We start from the raw sequence: 19,310 nt of genomic DNA, 5'->3' as shown, positions 1-19,310 counted from the left end.
TTTGTCTCACTTCCTCTCTCCATGGCTCCTGGCTATGGCATCCTTCACCTTGGGTCTTTATTCAGAGTGATTACACGCTTGGTTAACTCATTCATGGACTGCATTGAGTCCTTGACGCACGCTGGACACACGCCTGCTTGCTTCAAACACATTCAGCTCACACACCTTACTTAAGTAAAAGCAAACACACTGGCCATTTTGTTAGGTACAGCTGTACAGTCCAATCCAATACAGCAGCTACGCCGAGATAAGAATGTCTCGTTATAATATATGGATAATTCCTTACAACTGAACATGCACAAATGCCAGAGGAGGTAGGTTGAGAAAAAACGTGACAGTAATGACACACTGCAGATACCTACTTCACATGCCACAAATAGAAAATGACTCATTTCCTCTGAGAGCATTTAGGACATTTGTTCTACAGGGGCTGTTATTCCCTAAACAGAGTCAACAACTTTTATGAGACAGACAATGAATTAAAACAACATTTTGCCTTTTTGTCTTTGGCTCAAAATTGGTTCATTACGCTACTCAGCTCCTTTAACACCTAGACATAGTGTAACTGGGTGTTGCTCTGTGAATCTTAACAGATCACTGAGCAAACCAGTTTAGGTTTGACCGCATCAATTGTTGGGGTAAAAGGCTCTTTTTGTTTTTTGTCTGACGCAACGCAGGACAAGTCAATGCAAGAAGAACAGCTTCTACAACCAGGAAGCCACAAGAAAATGTCATAAAAGGGGGAAACATGTTTTGTAAGTGTTGAAAACCTGAGCAATTCCAGATCAAGTTAAAACAAATGCTGGAGATTTCACAGAGGTACATTTAAAGGTTTTCAGGGACTGAAAATATGTAGTGCTTCATTGCCCAAACACTAATCAAACTGTAGTTTCTGTCATACTCTGCAAACTAACAGGATATCAGGTTCTACTTTTGTGACTGAACTGTGGTGTGCGCTGGCTATTATTGTGTTTGGGGGGGTGGAGTATAGAGAGACTTTATTATCTCTCAGCCAAAATGTCATGTTATGCAGAAACACCCCCTGACGAGGCCTCCACCCTTCCTCAACAAGCTGCTGCGGCCGGCCAGCAAGCCCGATAACCTGTCAACAGAAATAATAACCTCACTCAGACACGCCTCACTGTGCAAGTCCAAACCTACGCCAAAGCCATGATGTTCCCCCGACATCTGATATCACGGTGTTCAAATATTAAACATCATGGGCAAAATTAAAGCGCAAATTGCAAACACACCGTTGCAAACACAGTCTGGGCCACGACTTCATCAAGATGCTCCTTTACTTTACAGGCAAATGAGACCAGACCAGACAATCCTCGGGCTTTGAGTTTGCATAGCAAATACCCAAGCAAATGCAGGAGAACGCATCGGAGCTGGGCTGGAAGGTTCTTTATCAAGGAGATAATGATCTTTCACTCAGTTGTCATGTTGAAACAGGTGCGTCTCATCCACTACTGACACGCGCTCCCGTGGCTCATGGTCTCGGGCCAGGTGACACAGGCTCCAGCAGTCAGGTGTCACCTGCTACATCACAGGCTGCTAACGAACGCTGCTTCAATCGTCTTAATCTACCGATTGACGAATTGTGTGTTTTCGTTTAATTGTCCAACCAACCACTGTTTGCCCAACACGTATTTACCCTTCTTTGCAATAAATTGCTCGAGCGCTCCATCGGGGAGCTGGTTGACGGACACGCTTCTGTTGTGTCCCATTAGGTAAGTTAGCATCGATGCTAAAGGCGACCAGCGCACCTTGCACGAGAAATAAAGCAGACCCCAGGGGTAGTCACCGTTAGCCACACGAGCGGACTGCTAGCGTTAGCCCATCTGCTGCGTTAATCGTTCCTATAAATAAGAGCTGTGCGGCAAACTGGCCTCCACACGGTTATCCCCGTGACCTACTCTGGGCGCTGACGCCGATGCCCAGTTCGCCGCAGGCCACGCGGATGAGCGAAATACACCGCCCGGCCCCGGGAAACGTTAGGCGGCTTCACCGTTGCCAGCTTTGCTACCAAGCTAACTACAGCTTAGCTAAGCGACATGCTACGCGCTAATTAATGCATTAAAGTGGCCATTAAACAGTGGACACGGCGACAGCGCGGCGGCGTTACGCTGACTGTGGAGGTGTCAGCCGACCGAAGGTGGATTTTCAGAGCGTGTCCGAAACGCCGTGCAGGTGACCTGTCACCGGAGAGGAGGCTAAGGCTAGGCTAGCTTAGCCCTGTGTACTCACCCCATTAACCAGTCCATGGTGCTGCTTGCAGCTAGCGGAGCTAGCGTTAGCTGGCAGGGGTTAAGTCCGCCAGGAGCTGGAGACGACCCCCTCGTTCACCCAGCCACCACTCTCGCTGTCTTGCACCCCGAGTCCCGTCGCTCTCCCCGGCGCCCGTGCCTCGCGCACCTGCTGGGTCCTGGCCGGTGAGGCGCGCGCGCGCGCGACGCTTAAACTTGGAGCGATTGTCCTTGTTTTGATCCTCGGCTACCTCGGATCATTAAGCAGCGGAGGCAGCGGTCGGTGAGATCAGCCGACAGCGCGACTGGAGCGTTGAGCGGCTACGAGCACGAACGCGAGCGGAGGAACGCGGGGCAACGGTGCGGCCGTGCACCGAGTCGCGGCGTCGGCTGTGCAAAGGCGCCGAGTGAGACTTGACTGTTGAGATGCCGCGGGTCAACCCGGTATCCTCTGTCATGGAGCCTTGTATGGCTACCGCGCTAGCTGACAGCCCGAACCTCCACTGGAGCCGCTGCTTTCTGAACCAAGTCTAAATCGGAGTCCGGAAGTAAACACAGACCCGACCCACCGCCTCTTTTGCGCGTAGCGCGCGTGTCACGCAGGGCTGCGCGAGCAAGGATGCGGTGGGTGGTGTAGTTAGCAAATCTGAGGAAAACCTCAAATCTCCACATTTTGATTTTCCACGAAATAAACGGGGACCCGCGCAGATGCGTTTGACCTTAATCTGCTGCTGACAGACCCGGAAATGTAAGTTAAAAAGTAATATTCCAGAATTTAATTCTAAGCCGATGCAGAATCATGGTCTCACAAAGGTAAACCCTGAAAGAATGGTTTCTTCACTTAATATTTAATGACGTCACACGTTCACTATCATTTAAACAACAAGCAGATCATAGCAAGCAGTAACATGTCAAAATGTTCAAATAAGTGGATGAAGTTGGCAGAACACCACAAAGTTTGCACATTTGAAAAACATGTCAGTCATTTACTACCTTTCTTTTATATATCATTTATAATAGTATAATTATTATGTCTATCTCTAATAGCTTTGAACAAATTTCGTTTTCAGCCCTCTTTTTTTCCATTTTCATTTTTAAATGTGCATTCAGAAATCACATATCAACGCAATTTTTTTAGCTGACAGTGAAGATAAAGTCACGTTTACAGTAAGTTTGTTTTATAAGATTCTGGCGCCAAATCTTTAGAGTGGCAGTGACCCCAGCAGTCACTCGATTGTCTACTGTATCATTTTCTCAAAGGCTTGGCCTGTATTATGATCTAACTATCTTGCAGATGAGACGTGTAGGTCTAGCTTTATTGTTTTACAATGTACCACTTAATAAAAACACACTGATAACCCCTTGCTCAGCAGGATAATTCCAGCTTAGTAGAACAGGTGGATTTCAAGGTCTTTGGGCTACAGCAAAGCTTCCGTGTGTTGTCTGCTCTGTTCCATTGTACGTGATGTGAACTCAAAGTAGACAGATGACACATCTTCTATGCAGGGCACAGAGGAAAGGATAGGTAGGGGGTAAAGAGGGTTCTGGAGCTAATGTTTGACCCCACAGCCAACTGGCTGATCTTTGTCTCTGCTTTCAATTTAACTCTATATCATATGGAAAATCGTCAGCCCGAGAAAATGAGCTAATAAAGAAAAACAATACTCAAATGAGAGCACTTTGACTTTTTGCCTCAGTGGTGCTGTTGTTTTAGGCCATTTTATCAGGCAAAGGACAAAGGAATCACAATTTTGTAGACTGAATAATTTTGATTGAAATGTGTTACAAACACACACACACACACACACACACCCTTGTACTTACACTGAAGTGAGGACCTCCATTGACGTAATGCCTTCCCTAGCTACCTTTCAGAACCCTCACTTTGTCAAAATGTCCTCACTTTGGTAGGAAACTATGCACACAGGTCTCCATTTTTTCATATGCATTTCATTGCATGTATTCTGTCCATGTTTGCTTTTGTGCCTTCATCAGTTCGTCTTTTCATCAATTTCACCCTGTGAAACCATCAGTCAGACAGATATGTAATCGATATGTATTTTGACCTGCAAAAATGTCTGCTCTCTCTCTCTCTCTCTCTCTCACTCACACACACACACACACACACACACACACACACACACACACACACACACACACACACACACACACACACACACACACACACACACACACACACACACACACACACACACATAGGCATCATCAGCCCTTAACCCTCCACTCTTTGTTATTTTTCTGTCACCAACTTTCCTCTTTATCTCCTTGTCGTCATAATCGTCTTCTCATATGCTCGTCGCCGCATCCTCAGGCGTCTATAAATAACAGAAGCAGGCAGAGCGTTCAGACCTGGAGCCCTGTTAACAGGAGGCAGAGCCACATGATTGGCTCGCTGATACTCCAGTGCTTCGATGGCTTCCAATGAGCTCAGCCGGAGGTGGAGTTACAGTGATGATTAACAGGAAGCTGGTAAGACGTTGTAACCGGACGCAGTGCCGCTAATGGCCACACGGGGGCGGTGTCGGATGTTTGCTGACGCTAAGCCGTTGCTTCTTCAAGTTTCAGTTTTAGATGTCTTTTCATTTATGCGCCATAGTGAAGATAAAAAAATTAAGCGAGAACCTACAAGGCTATTTCTTCTTTCACATTTTTTGGTTTATTGTTTTTGTTCTAACCTGCGGGTTATTAATAAAGGACACATTTTTTGACACTTTTGAGCATTACAAATCAGCTATTATTAATTTTCTAATTCAGTCTGCAATTACCTCATATGTAACAGCGAAGTACCTTGAATAAGGGTATAGGCTGACGGCCTGTTGCCAGAGGGACGACTGGTGCCAGAGATGTACTCTGTGGGAAAAATAAGCTGCTCTCAGGTCAGGTGCATGTCTAAGTTAGCCAAGGTCACTTCCTGAAATCCATCCAATTGTCAATACTGAGCCATCCAGGGGTCGATATGTTCCCATTCTGCATCATCTCTGCTGAAGTGATGCATGAGAGAGCTCCGTTTCCATTCCTGTACTATCATACCAGGCCAGTGGATGCTGAAAAAAACAACTGTGCCCTCATGCATTATAAAATGTATCACATCTGTATCCTATGTGAAGGTAATAGCAACGTAAAGTACGGCATCTTAGTAAATGTGTTTTCATAGCAGGGGAATCACATGTATCCAGGGACTTCATTGATGACTTCATTCCACATTCTAAATATCTTTAAAAAATAACCGAACTTGTTATTGTAAGTCATGTAATCCTGTAGTTACATGACTACATTACATGTGAAACTGATGGTGATAATGATAACAGTTCACAACAGTTCAGGCCTCATAATGATTATGTCAGTGTAGTGAGTGACAGTACACTTTAAGTGCAGGTACATCTATTAAACCCTAAGCTGGTGACTGTTCATGTCTGCAGCTCCCTTGTGTTTGGCATATACCGTACATCCAGGGGTTTTAAACAAGCATAGGATGTTGTCTTAGGGAGACTGATTACCTGCAGCTTCCCTGTCAAGACAAGACAATAAAACAAACACACCTCAGGCATTTTCTGTCTTCGCGTTTTCTAAGCGTCTCTAACCTCCCAAAGAATAACAGCGGTAAAACCTATAGATCAGCTCAGCGCTGCCGTGGTGAGTGAGCCACTGGCTGCAGTATGTGACTGGTATGATTTATTCATTGCTGGCAGCAGTAAGTCAAAAAGCCATTAGGAGGCATTAAAAAGGAGACACCTCACATTACTCTTGCATAAATAATAAATGTTTTATAGATGAAATAAGGAACGTGTGCACACATTTTGTTTTTGCTTTCACCTAAAATTACACAGTAATCACATTTGTTGTTTTGTCGAGATGTACAAACTCTTTATGGACTCATACGTTTTTAATTGTGTGTTCAACAAACAAATTAGCAAATGATATTTGGCTGTAGGGAGGGACATAGCTTTGTTAAAAAATTAAAATCAGAAACGTATAGCCATAGTTTTCCTATTATGGACATGTGTGTTTCCAGTATACACTGTGTGTGTGTGTGTGTGTGTGTGTGTCATAGATGTGTTTACTGTTAACAGTGAGCTCTCATATCGTCAATAATGATCACATAATATAAGGTGATGATAATGGACACTTGCATGACTGTGTCTCATACTGTCGGCACCACCAAGTCTGTCTGCAGTGTATGATGTGTGTGTGTGTGTGTGTGTGTGTGTGTGTGTGTGTGTGAGTGAGCAGCCTTGTGCTTGTGTCATTGCTGGCTCCACGCTGACGGCTCATGTCTTGGTGTATGACTCAGTCTTAGCCACATTAGTCATGTCTGCAGACCTACCTGGCTCCAGCGCTGCCTCCTAGAGAGAACAAAAGTTGCTAAAGAGGGAGAGAAATAAGAGGTGGTGCATTCGAAGCTGCAGACGGTGAATTGGGGGCCTTTGTGAGTAAACGTAGGAAGTTGTCGAAAGGAAAAAGAAAGACATGGAGAGGAAGGGAGAAGTGAAACCAGAGGACCCGGCAGACGAAGGTCACTGACAAACAACTTAGTGAGAGACGTGCAGGAGAAAAAGGTGCAGCACCTTCTGCAACGTCTGACCTTCGGGGCGCTTGAAATTCAAGCCGATCGGTCCAATCGCGCTTCTTATGCAGTTCATTTTCCGTGAACGCAGCGACACGGACCCCCGTCCTTCCTCTCCGCTCGGCGAAATCAGACATGAAGTCATTTTCAGCCAGAAGCAACTCAACAGAAATAGCTCGCATGTGGCTCTGAGGTCATGGGCAGAGGGAGGAGAAACGATAACAGAGCGGCAGCCACAGACACTGTGTGTCAGCAGCAGGCAGACAGCCTGTGTGAGAGACTCAGCCTTTGTCTTGGCGACGTGCGAGTCATGGTGTCTTTGTGCTCCATGAACAAGTCCCACGCAAACAACTATTTTGCAACTATTCATGCAACATTTTCTATGTTGCATGAATTCGGCTTTATGCGAGTGTAAACGGCCTCGAGGCTGATGATATCATTATCATCCATTTATATCATTCCAGGGGGTGAGGCTCTGTCTGACCTTGTGCCACATCCACCTGAAGCCCTGTTGTCTTCAGTGATGGTCCAGGATGTGGTCTGTGGACGTGCAGACCCTGAGATATGTGATACATGCTGCTGTGCTGCTGACTACAGTAGCAGGAAAAAAGTGTGTGCGTGTGTTGACATATTGATGCGGTTTGGACCTGGGCACAGAGTGCTGATGGAACTGAGAGACAGACAGAGTTGCACTTTGTTCCACCATTAGACCGGCAGAGACAGATGTCAGCACCAGCAGCTGCCTCCGTCAGCATTTTGCCCACGCTCGCCCTCGGCGACAGCGGCGAGGGGTTGCCGCCGCGCGGACGGACAGGAAGCCGCGGCCGGTCCCTTTCGTCCACTCGCTCGGTTTCGTTGTTGAAAGCAGAGACGAAAGGGGAAACGCGAGCGCCGCCGGACGGAGGCGCATCCGATCCCCCCCCGGCCTCGCCCGCGGGACGGAGGCATCGATCGCCTCTCACCTTCCTGTCAGGGGACGAGCCAGCGGTGCTGAGTCTGCGTGGGAGTCAGCAGTAGGTGGCAGCAGTCAGTTACACAACACCTGCCTGAGTAATCAGGTTATTTGCTGGTGCGGCTTCTCAAACGCTGCCTTTGTGCAGCTCCGTCAACTTAATGGACGGAAAGTTACAACATTAACAAATGTCCGTGTTACTGAAAGCATATGCTGCTGTGATTTGTAACTGATTGTTGTCCATTTAAGAGCCTCCAGCCTCCTATTGATGTGCTGTGACACACAGACGCTGCTAAGCGCTTTAAGCTGGATTACCTGAGGCCTGCTGGGCCTCGGAGCCGACCATGGATTCCTCCTCTCCAAATCTACACACACTTCTCCCTGAAACTAATGATCTCCCCGCTTTCCTTTTTAGGCCCATTTTCACTGCGGCGAGTCGTAATTCAAGTCAAGATGAAGACGGCCTTAGAAGATTGGTCGCACATGTTGGTAGCGAGGCTTTCGCCGGCCTGGCACAGAGCAGCGGGTAGGAACCACAGCCAACGTCCATGACCGCTTGCGTGAGTTACGGGTAGGGATGAGAGACAAGCGAGAAAGAGGGCAAGAGACGGAGTAGGACGAGCGGGCTGCCAGGCTGCAGGGTTATATAAGGACGAGCGTTTTCCATGGAAAAAAAAAAAAAGGCAAGAAATGCTGGTTGGAGTCAGTCATCCCTGGTGACGCATGGAAAAGTGTGGAATGCGTTGCTGACGCAACTTTCGAGCAGCGGATGGGTGTAATGAGAGCGCGGCGGGGATGAAAGCGTGCAAAAGGCGGCGGCGAAAAAGAGGGGAACAGGAAGAACGGAGGCAAGAAGTCAGCATGTTCTGCGAAAATATGCAGTAAGTGGAGTGGAGAGGGCGGGGAAAAAAAAAAAAAAAAAAAAAAAGCCGACTTGAGCAGACGTCACGGCTCCCGCCTGTTTCCACGCAGGCGCCGGGCGGCCTCTCAGTGTGGGTGCGTCTGGTGCCCGTCAGCCACATGTGCGCGGCGCGTTGGAGCTCTGCTGGCACCACACCATCGCCAGCCTCACTATGTGCCACGGCGGGCTGACTCCAGCTCCACGCAGCCTCAACCCTGCATCTTCACCATCAGCCGTGACTGTGTGGAACGCGTCTGTTAAACGTACAGCTTCACGGTGGAAAAAGTCATAGCAATAGCGTTTTAATGAGCAGCCGTGGCTTAGACGAGCTCCAGGAGGGTTTTTAAACTCAGCTGTATTCAGCTGTGGGAGGACTGGTGCGACCAGCTCGTTCCCCAGCACCTCTAGGTTCAGTTTATTGAACTGCTGGACCTACTACCACTGAGCTTCATCTGGTCAACATGCACTCTGGTTTTATACTGTAAGGTGCCTTGATAGACTCGACTTGCTGGTGATTTACAGGAAAGACAAACTCAAGGGCAACGTAAACACTATGAAAAGCTATGTCATCTCTCTCTCTTGGAGAGTCCAGTACTATCGCCAACAGGAAACTCGAATAGAGGAGCAGACTTGAGCAGAGCGGAGGCTGCAGTCAGGCCACATTACCCGAGATGCCGATTCATCGCATACGAGCGGAGGGCACCTTGAAAAGGCAGCGCATAGAGAGGAAGCATGTTAAGGAAGGATCATCCCTTATGATCCAGGTGATAAGCACCCACAGCAGCATGCTGGGCAGCCTGCTGGAGGGATTTGCTATGTATTGTGTTACTGTGCGGGCCTCGTCATGGGGAAATTCCCATGATGCCCATAAACTAAAGATACACGCACATAAAAAGCAGCGGGACTCGATCGGAGATGCCGGTAGTATCATGAAACGCAGAAGGCCGTCTGCTTGTGTTTATGTCTTCTTCTCCTGCTGCTGCTTTACCGCCGTCATCAGTCACAGAACCACACGCAGGTTGCTCCAGCTAGAAAACAACCAGCGGCGGCGCTTCACGGGTGATGCTTTGTTTAAAGAGGGACGCGAGGCGAAATTCCGCCATGACATCATGAAACCAACACCACCTTTATAGTACCCCTCCCCTTGTTTTCTTACTGGTCTGAAATGAAATTGCCCCCTGATGGAATTGGCTGCGCTTCGGAATGCGGCTGTTTGCTGTCTGGGTGCATCGATCTGGATCTTTGTTATAGGAAGCTCCTATCCTCACACAAACACACAGCACTAGAGTCTGATGCTTAGTTTGTTCAGGTGAAGTGTCTGTGTTTGTGCGCTAACAAATAACTAATCATGTCGTCAGCGTATGGAAACGCTGGGCATCGCCAGTGTCTGGGAAAAAGACACATCAATACAGCGGTGAGTTTAAATACAAAAAATCAATATCGAAACTCCAGCGTCGAGGATGTTGTCGGTGTAATGTGCTGCCTGTCTCTTTGGTGGAATTCCCTTCCCAGCCCCACCCATCTCCCCCATGCAAACACACAAGAAGGAAAACCACAGAGGGCCTTGCATTTTGTCATGTCTGTATTTTTGTCTCATTTTCACAAAACATGTACAGGGGAAGGAAAAGCCTTTCAATAGAACCTGAGGTATTTTTGCGTCAAGCAGCCTATCAGGATTTTCTTTTAAAAACTCATCTAAAGTCATCATCATCAGTGTTCTTAGATGCGTTGCTATTTACAAAACATAATAATAATAATAATAATAATAATAATAATAATAATAATAATAACCTTAGCAAATGGGACAGCCTGCATCATCTTTGTTACATGTCATAAATAATTTCAACATTTCTTAATAATATAGGGAGGAAGGTGAGGACCGGTTGCTTAAGCCTCTGGGAAACAAGTTTTCTGAACTTACTGTAGCTGCAGCAGCACAAGGTCAAAGGTCAGAGATTGAAAAAAGCTAATCAAGGGTCAAAGGAAAAATCGAACACGTTTTACATTATAAATAAATAACCACCTCGCACCAGGAGAGCAAAGTTTCCGTTCTTTCACCTCAGGGTGTGAGTGAGGATCCTCTTTTTTTCCATGTGATGTTTTGTTATGCTGTTTTTGTAATAAAAGCTTTGGAAATGAGGAAATAAGAGCAAAACAAATGGCGGCGTGATGGAAGGCGTTTGAACCTCACGGACATGCATTGTGCTGCTGTACCCTGTGCTGGGCGTGGCTCACTGAAAGCTCCCCTGAGAATGAACTAAACGCTGCGTATAGGGCCCGAGCGTGAACCTACGTCTTAAGTGCATACAGTCGGAGGGGCTGCTGTGTGTTGGTTTTCGGCTTTAGCGTGTCGCGTCGTGACGAAGTTGTGCTGGTTTGGAGAGGACGCTCGGCGATTCCAAAAGGTGTGCGCCCAGCTGTTGCTATGCAAAGCCCCGGTGAAGCTGGCGAGAACGTCTTTCACTGCGCATGCGTGGTCAGAGTGTGTGCACGCCACACAACAAACAGTCCTTTAGTCACTTGAGCTCTCAGTTATGACGAATTAGGAATTCATCCTGATCCTGTCCGCTTAAACTGGGATGGCTGTAACCCACCGCTGGCACCGGTTTACTGAGTAACACGCTGAGCGGAAGGCGGGAATGGAAATCAAAGGTGTTCATCAGAGAGCAGAAAAGTGCATTTCAACGTCAGACATCACTCTCCCCCAAAGAAGGAACAGCACATATTGCTCGGTTGAATTTGCTGAATGTGTGTATTTGTACGAGTGTGTGTTCATAAATACCATACAGCAAATAATAATATAATAATATTTCAACAAAGGAAAAAAAAAGAATAAAATCCACAACACATTATATTACTTCTCATTACCAGAATGAACCAATATAATAAATTAAACTATAACTGAACAAAAAAGTCCATTAGAAGTCCATTAAAATTGCTATATATTCATATTGTATATATAGTATTTGTTTGGCTGCATTCAGCCTTTCGGGTGCATGCTCAGTGGTGACCATACGTGGCGACTGGGAGCAGTAAGAGGAGGTTGGTGGTGGGTGGGTGGCTGGTTGGGGGCCCTATAAAGTAGCTGAGGGGTGGTTTACCCTGAAACATCAGACTGATCACACTGTTAACACTGGAAACACGGGAGCCAGGGTCAGGAGAGACACACTGCTCTATTCACGGGTAAAAGTCTCAAACTCAAAGTCTTTTGTCAACAAAACATGGATCCTTCATTGTTGAATGCAGTACCGTCTTCAGATCATGTCCTTCGGGTCTGTTTGCATTGTGCTGTGGTGGTGTGTTGCGGATGTGGTGGCTGTCGGCAGGCACAGTCACTGTGGGTGGGGAGTGGGAGGTTGTTTGTGGGGTATGGGGGGGTGGACGCAGCCGTGTGAGGATCTGAAGCCTTCTGACGCATTGGGAGGAAAAAACAAACAGTTGGAGGGGGGCTTGGTTCAAATCACAAGCTATACACCCGCTAAAGCACACTACATTTGACCACGGGGGAGCGGCTCATGTCCAGAACCTGCTAAAATAGGGGGCTTCTATATAATAACGATGCAATGTTACACTCGCCCAGGCTCATTTCTTTTATTCTGTGCCAGTTTCAGTACCTACAGTAGAGTCACCCCCAGTGCCCCTCCCTCCTGAAGGCATGTCTCCAGACCAGTTCAGGATGGTTTTGGTCTGCTACCAGCACCACATCGAAGGCTCTGTCTGTCTAGGTGTGAATACTAGTCTGCTAGTTTGTGTATCGGATGTCCTTCTCCAAGCTGGAGTCTTTAACACTGTCTGAAAGGAGAGCACAAAAAAACGCTCCTTCTTATAGGTCATTTCCTTGAAGTCCTTCACACCGTGTCTACTTTCGCCCCCCAGGGGACGGCTCTGATTATATCCATTATCTGTCAGGACACCTCGATGATCTCCATGCTCCCGGAGAAGCTCGACTGCTTCCCGATCTTCCCCAGCTCCTCTCTGGAGCGCGTCTCGGAGATGCCCTCCTCGAACTCCATCTGGCAGCTGCGCCGCTTGAACTGCTTCTCGGCCGCCGGCCCGCTGTTGTTCGGGCCGCCCGCCACGGCCACCGCGGACGACAGCGAGGAGTCTCGGTGGTCTCTCTGCGCCTGAGGGCCCGAGGGGGTCTCCCGCTGGGGTTTCTCCCGCAGCCACACGCTCTCGCTGCACCCGAACGCCACGTATGCCGAGCTGCTCCCGAACCTGATGGACGAGTCCTCACCCCCTCCGTTGCCGCCTCTTCCCAGCTCCATCTCCCTTTCACCACCCTCCTCCGCCCCAAAGTGCCAAGGGGCGTCTGTGGTGGGAGTGACAGGAGTGGTGGCTTGGACAGTCTCTCTGTGTTTGGTCCACATGTCCCCAGAGCCCACGGTGGGCAGGGAGGGTAATGACAAGAGCAATGTGCCCTTTAGGTTCTCGTCCATGCTGGGGCTCTTGTGCTCCAGGGACAAGCTGAGGGACTGTGGAGGTTGGTGTGGAAGGGAGTGGAGAGGGGAACTGCCCGAACTGTGCTTGTGTTTTCTCCTGGGTCTTGATGAGGACGAACCCGGCCGATGGACCCCGTCGCTCCCCCCGAGGCCCAGCCCCCCGATGCTGCCGCCGCTCCCCGGTGAGGGGAACGGAGAATCGGAGGAGCCGGGGCTGTCCAGGACGGGGGACCGGGAGCAGACCCCGTTGGAGGTGGCTGTTCCCGGGCTGTCGAGCTTGCACAGCTTGGGGACGTCTTCAGAGTGTGTGGGTGCCAGGCTAGGGCAGTAGGGACTACTGGGGGAGTACACAGACTTAATGTCCAATGAAAAGGAGCGTTTGAGCCGATTAGTGTCCATGATCCTCTCCGCAGAGAGGTGAAGGCCGTTGAAGCCCTGCTGCAGCGAGGTGGGCGACGGCAGCTTCGGCTCCGATGGGATTTGCGGCTCGGACGCGGAGGAATCACAGTTGCTATGGTGACCGTTCATCTCGAAACCTGTGCCGATCCCGTTCACCTCGCAGCTTTGCTTAGTGTTGTTCTCAGAGACCTTGTCATCGCTTAGAGCTTGGAGCAATCGGAGGCCCTTCTCGAACTCCAGTAGCTGACCCAGAAAGTTGAAGTTGGGGGATATGGAGGGTCTTCGGTCCTTCACAAACCTGTCGGGACGAGAGCAGTTCAGAAAAAAAGATGTCACAGGAATGTAGAAATCAGATAAATCTATAGATAAACCATCACGGTACAATATGTGTAATTTTTGACAACTTTTACTGATGCACAGTTCCTACAGAGTCCTACACCTGTTCCCTGGCAACTTAATTTCTCTACAGTACGTCTGGAGGAGCCTACCTGTAGGCGTCGTCTGACGACAGTCCCATCGTCTTCATGATGTACGCAATGGCGATGGTCGCGGAGCGCGAGATCCCAGCCAGGCAGTGCACAATGACCCTGCAGTTCGACACCTTGGCTTTGTCTGCGGATGGCGAAACAAACACGCATCAGCACCACTGAATCATACAGTGAGATGAATGCACTTCCCCAGACACTTCCTCTAGTATTTATTGTTCTCAATGCAAGTGGGGTTTCTTTTTGATGCACTGGACTTCCTCTTACCTATGAATTCATTTGTTTTGTCCAGCCAGGGAAGCAACTTTTCACAGTAGTTGTCATTTACTGGTATGCGCATGAAGTGGTTCTCGCTGATGAAGTCTGGCTTGGGGCAGGTGTTGCTGGCATTCAGTACGTAGGTGATACCGTTCTGAGCCATCAGGTCCTGAAGAAGCAGAGATGTGGTGTTTGTTGGGTTAGCGGGTCGTAACAGCAAAGTGTGTCATCTCGAATGACGGTAACGGATTAAAGGTAACGGTCCTGAATAAATATTACCTTGTTGAGGACGTCCTTCTGTGAACCCAGATAGAGGTGCGGCAGGATGCGAGTGGGCCCTATGTTTGCCACAGGCAAGCAAGGCTGAGACAGGCTCATAGGTAGAGCAGTGGCAGGTTTCCCCTCACACAGCCCGGGGAAACAGGAAGAGAAGGCAGCAAAACCTCCTGCAGAGAAAGGTGAGAGAGGGGGGGGGGGGGGGGGGCGATTAGGGACACTAATGGCTTTTGGTCGCAGCGCAAACAATACAAAAAACCCATTGCGCCACTGTTAGATGAGCAGACAGAGGCTGTGAGGACTCGCAGAGGTGAATCTGGGTTCTAACGTCTGGGCCCCAGGCAAAAAAAAGGAGGCTCTGGGTGAGAGTTAGGTTAAACGCTAGGCAGCCAGGAATGTGTGTGTCTGGGTCTTTAAGAGGCAGGCGGCTCCACTGTGTGTATGTGTGTGTGTGTGTGTGTGTGTGTGTGTGTGTGTGTGTGTGGGGCTCTGTTTCCTGCATGAGCTCATGTCCTGAGTGCATTGCGTCAGGCTGGGGGAATGAGAGAGGCCACAGGTGCAGGGCCAGGACAGAGGCCCAGCACCGTCCCGCTTAGACCAACACAACCACACATAAATAACACAAACTGACAAAACGACACAATTAAATGATCCACAATCCTTCTACGCGCGCACATCTAAATACCATGTTAGGTCTCCTGGTTGCACACACCAGCAACCGCTCTCACACTGGTTGTATAACTACAGTAGCCGAGCACAGGACACGTAATAACCTTGTTAAATATTGGTGGAGAAAAGAGGGGAGTGTTTCAAGGAAACCCTGAGTCCCAGAAAGAAGATTAGACCCTAATCTAGGTTCAGCCCTTCCTGACCCAGTCTGGGATGTGTGTGCGCATGTTCGAACACACTCACACTTTCACACAGTGAGAGTGAGAGAGACATGACATCACTGCTCTAAAGTAGCACGACGTTGCCTTCCGTTGTAACACACACCCACTGTGCAGGAACACACACACACACACACACACACACACACACACACACACACACACACACACACACACACACACACACACACACACACACACACACACACACACACACAGCACGGTGTCAGCAGCGTGTACTGTGTACTCACTCAACAGATATGAGATCTACAGTAAATAATTAAAAGGCTGCAGAAAAAAAAAACCCTCGGAGCAGATTTAGTGCGTGAACGCTACGTCTTTAGGAGTTGGGAGCATTTTCTTAACCCAGCGCTCTCGCGGGTGCACGGCCCCTTTAAGTGCGAAGTGAAGAGGCCTTGTTGGTTTCCTGCTATTAATGGCAACTGGCGGAGCAATGACATCATGAGGGGGATGGAGTGAAGGGAACGCAAGATGGACAGATACAGAAAGACTGATCAGATGACTTACTTCAACCATCTAACCTTTGACCTCCACCAAGTAGACTAAACATTAGGTTTCTAGTGGCGCTAGCATCACTAATTGATGAAACCCAAGGAGGAGGGGGGGCTGATCGAAGGGTTTCTTCCTGGTGCCACATATAGCTCCCACCCCAGTTACACACACACACACACACACACACACACACACACACACACACACACACACACACACACACACACACACACACACACACACACACACACACACACACACACACACACACACACCGTATGCGTGCGAGGAAGTGATATGTTCCTGGAGACTGTTAAGTCAACAGGAAACGCCTCACGTCACACTTCAACTATTTCCCTTTCTGCAAGGACATTGTTGGAGGGTTGTTAGAAGGACAGAAGACAGGACATTCCACAGTGCAGACAGTGTTTGCGAGGGAGGAGAAAGTGTGTGTGTGTGTGTGCGCGCGCGAAGGGAAGGGAAGTGAACACACAACGCCAACGACTCCCTTTGATCTCCTGTCTGGACGTTTAACCGCGGTAGCGATTACTGTAGGTGACCTCATCCCACATTAAACTAACAGTAAACCAGCAGGAGAACACCAGGGCCCGCCTGTGTGGCGTTAAGAGGCTGAGGTCAGAGATAAGGGACGGGACTGAGTGTTCGGGCCTGGCTCTTTCAAGAGCAGTGGCATTACGTTGACATTACGTCAACACAATTACAAACACTTTCCTTGTAATCAAAGCCGAACGCGACCAATGGACGTTAGTCACACAAGGAACCGCCGTGCCGTTGTCGCCTCGTCGCCATGACAACCCGGACCGGAGCGGGCTCAGGTGTCGACGCTGACGACAGCTGGCCCGACGTGTCCCGAGGGGGCCGTCAGCGCGGAGGCAGGCGAACGCGCGGCGACAAAAGGGGCGGGCGGCGAATAACCCGGAGAGACGCGGCCTCGCGTGCTCCGGAGCGACACGTCCGGTTATTTCGACGCGAGCGACGCCGAGCTCGTCTGCGAACACGCGGCACGCTCGCGCTGAGGTCACCGAAAATACCCCGCTGACACACACCGGGCCAGCTGTCAGCGGAGGTGACCTCACGGAGTCGAGCGGGAGGACTGAGTTCACCTCACGCCACGTGAAGCTAAGGGAGGAATTAAACAGGAGAATCACAGTCTCCCTGCAGCTGCTCAGAGACAAGACGCCACGCTGTGTAAACTTTTATTTTCTGCTGAATTCCATCCTCCGAAACGTACTTGGACAGGAAGTGACTAACCCGTTTCTGAAGGCAAACGGGCTGGATGGAGAGAAACGAGGCACGCGGGGAAAGAGGGCACTGTGTCGCCAGAAGCGCAGCTCAGCCAGTGGTGACTTCCTTTTTCCGTTTTCTTCGAAACCCACCTCGTCACTTATGCAACTGCTTATTTTCCTCTCCCGGTCAGACTCGGGCCTCCTTTGTTCGCTGGTAGCTCCCCACAGCTAGGTTAACAGCGTTATCTGGCAGACATAGGAGTGGTGCTTTCGCTGATATGTGGCTCACGTTAAGGCCGTTGGAGGCCCTGGTTGCTGGGTGACTCAGTGGCCAGAGATGAATGGAGGAGGGATCCCGGAGATATTGACCAGACAGACAGAGACGCAGAGCACCTGCCGGGCGGCTGTGGTTAATGGGAGAGCTGCTGTTACATCATGTTGGTACAATTGACTGCCTCGTCAATACAAGCCCCCTCCCGCCACCACCCACCCACCCTCCCTCCCTCCCTCCAGCTTCTGTGTGCCTCTGTGTTGCTTTCAGTTGCCCTCCTTAACTCGTCTGTTAATGGACACACGCGCACACACACACACACACACACACACACACACACACACACACACACACACACACACACACACACACACACACACACACACACACACACACACACACACACACACACAGATCTTTCTCCCACATCTCTGTTCTGTGGGAGACATGACGCCATCCTCTGTACCCCTCCAGCTGTCCCCTCCACTATGAAGCTACATTAGCATTTCAATGTGACAACCCCCCCCCCCACCTCGCTCACCCTCCCAACATGACATCATTGCACACATGTCCCACTCAGCCTCACAAAGGCTGGGCTGCAGCCAGGAGAGGCAATGGGAGTGTGTGTGTGTGTGTGTGTGTGTGTGTGTGTGTGTGTGTGTGTGTGTGTGTGTGTGTGTGTGTGTGTGTGTGTGTGTGTGTGTTCTGCCAGGCCGACTCTTCCATGTATGTCTGAAATGTGCAGATTGAGGGAACACAGATGAGCTCGCTCGGAGTGAGGTCATCGCTTTACACGCGGTTTGATGACGGCTCAGAACGACCGTGGTGATTAACGTCATCCTGGCTGATGGTTAAACACTTTATTGTTCCTCTATCTCACAGGACAGATAGCAGCAATATGTCACTCTGATCAACTGCTGCTTCAGCAGCCCTGAGTCGGACGCCATGCACTAGTCTATTTCCACAGCGACGCATTGAAGGGCCTCGAAATAACCTGCGAAGCGCCAATCTATTTTCACCTATTGACAGCGAACGTGTGATTATGATTTTATTCAGCTTGCTCCGGTTCGACACTTCCAGCAGCAACAGCTGCCCGTGCGCATGTGCACCTTCGCGGCAGTGTGAAGAGAGGCAGGTGTGCAGAGCAGCCGTGACGTCCATGTCCAACAATCTATATTCACCCAGACCGTGCTGTTCTCATGCATACAGTGCATGCCCCAAACGATCCCACTGTCACCCCGACACATTCGCTCCAGCGGAGGAGCTGCAGGACAGATGTTTTGTGCCGTGCACGCAAGTGTGTTGGTGCATATAAAGGATTTTTCCCCCAGCGCTGTTGCTCCGCGTTGCCTCATGGCTCTGTGTGAAAGGGTGCAATGTTAAACACCTGCAGTGCACTCCGCACACATATTGATAACATAATCGCCACAAGACGCCATTCTGCAGAGGGAGAGAGAGAGAGAGAGAGAGAGAGAGCAGGGGGGAAAGAGAAAAGCCAAGAGCAGAGGAGAAGAAAGAGAAAGAGCCTTTGTGATAGTTTTACATCTCAATGACCACAGGCTGAGGGAGCGCGAGCACTATGTCATACCGCGGGTCACGGCTCTTGTCCCCCCCCACCACCACCCCCCACCCAAGCCCCCTTTTTCTCCTCTCGCTTTCCTCTTCACCGCTTCTCGTCTTCATGATGTCATCCTCCTAATCCTCCTTCTTCCCATTCTCTCCGCCTCTAAACACATTAACTGCCCAAACAAAAAAAAAAGGTGGTAAAACAATTAGCGCCATCGGCCGTCTGCCCGTGACGTGTCCGTTCTTAGCCTGTAGCAGTAAATCTCGCTATTGATCCAG

General features: G+C 49.5%; 2 protein-coding genes across 6 annotated transcripts in view; both read right to left on the bottom strand.

Moving 5' to 3' along the window:
- mob2a (MOB kinase activator 2a) overlaps window positions 1-2,789 on the bottom strand; it is a 43,529-nt gene extending 40,740 nt beyond the window's left edge. Inside the window, exon 1 of one of the 2 annotated variants that reach the window (XM_055509759.1) lies at window positions 2,251-2,789. In XM_055509759.1, coding sequence (XP_055365734.1) covers window positions 2,251-2,267 — 17 coding nt within the window. In that variant the 5' untranslated portion in view covers window positions 2,268-2,789. The remainder of the gene's footprint in view (window positions 1-2,250) is intronic. The other variant, XM_029154447.3, reaches the window with a different exon arrangement.
- Window positions 2,790-10,251: 7,462 nt separating this feature from the next.
- Window positions 10,252-19,310, bottom strand: part of dusp8a (dual specificity phosphatase 8a) — a 35,243-nt gene continuing 26,184 nt past the window's right edge. For all 4 annotated transcript variants that reach the window (XM_029153268.3, XM_029153269.3, XM_029153270.3 and 1 more), the window contains 4 exons: window positions 14,551-14,717; window positions 14,281-14,440; window positions 14,017-14,140; window positions 10,252-13,826 (listed from right to left, as the gene is read on the bottom strand). In XM_029153268.3, coding sequence (XP_029009101.1) covers window positions 12,593-13,826; window positions 14,017-14,140; window positions 14,281-14,440; window positions 14,551-14,717 — 1,685 coding nt within the window. In that variant the 3' untranslated portion in view covers window positions 10,252-12,592. The remainder of the gene's footprint in view (window positions 13,827-14,016; window positions 14,141-14,280; window positions 14,441-14,550; window positions 14,718-19,310) is intronic.

The sequence above is a fragment of the Betta splendens genome, chromosome 6 (genome assembly GCF_900634795.4).
Source record: "Betta splendens chromosome 6, fBetSpl5.4, whole genome shotgun sequence".
Classification (NCBI taxonomy): Eukaryota; Metazoa; Chordata; class Actinopteri; order Anabantiformes; family Osphronemidae; genus Betta; species Betta splendens.
The sequence above is the reverse complement of the archived record's forward strand: the minus strand, read 5'-3'. Positions and strand labels throughout refer to the sequence as shown.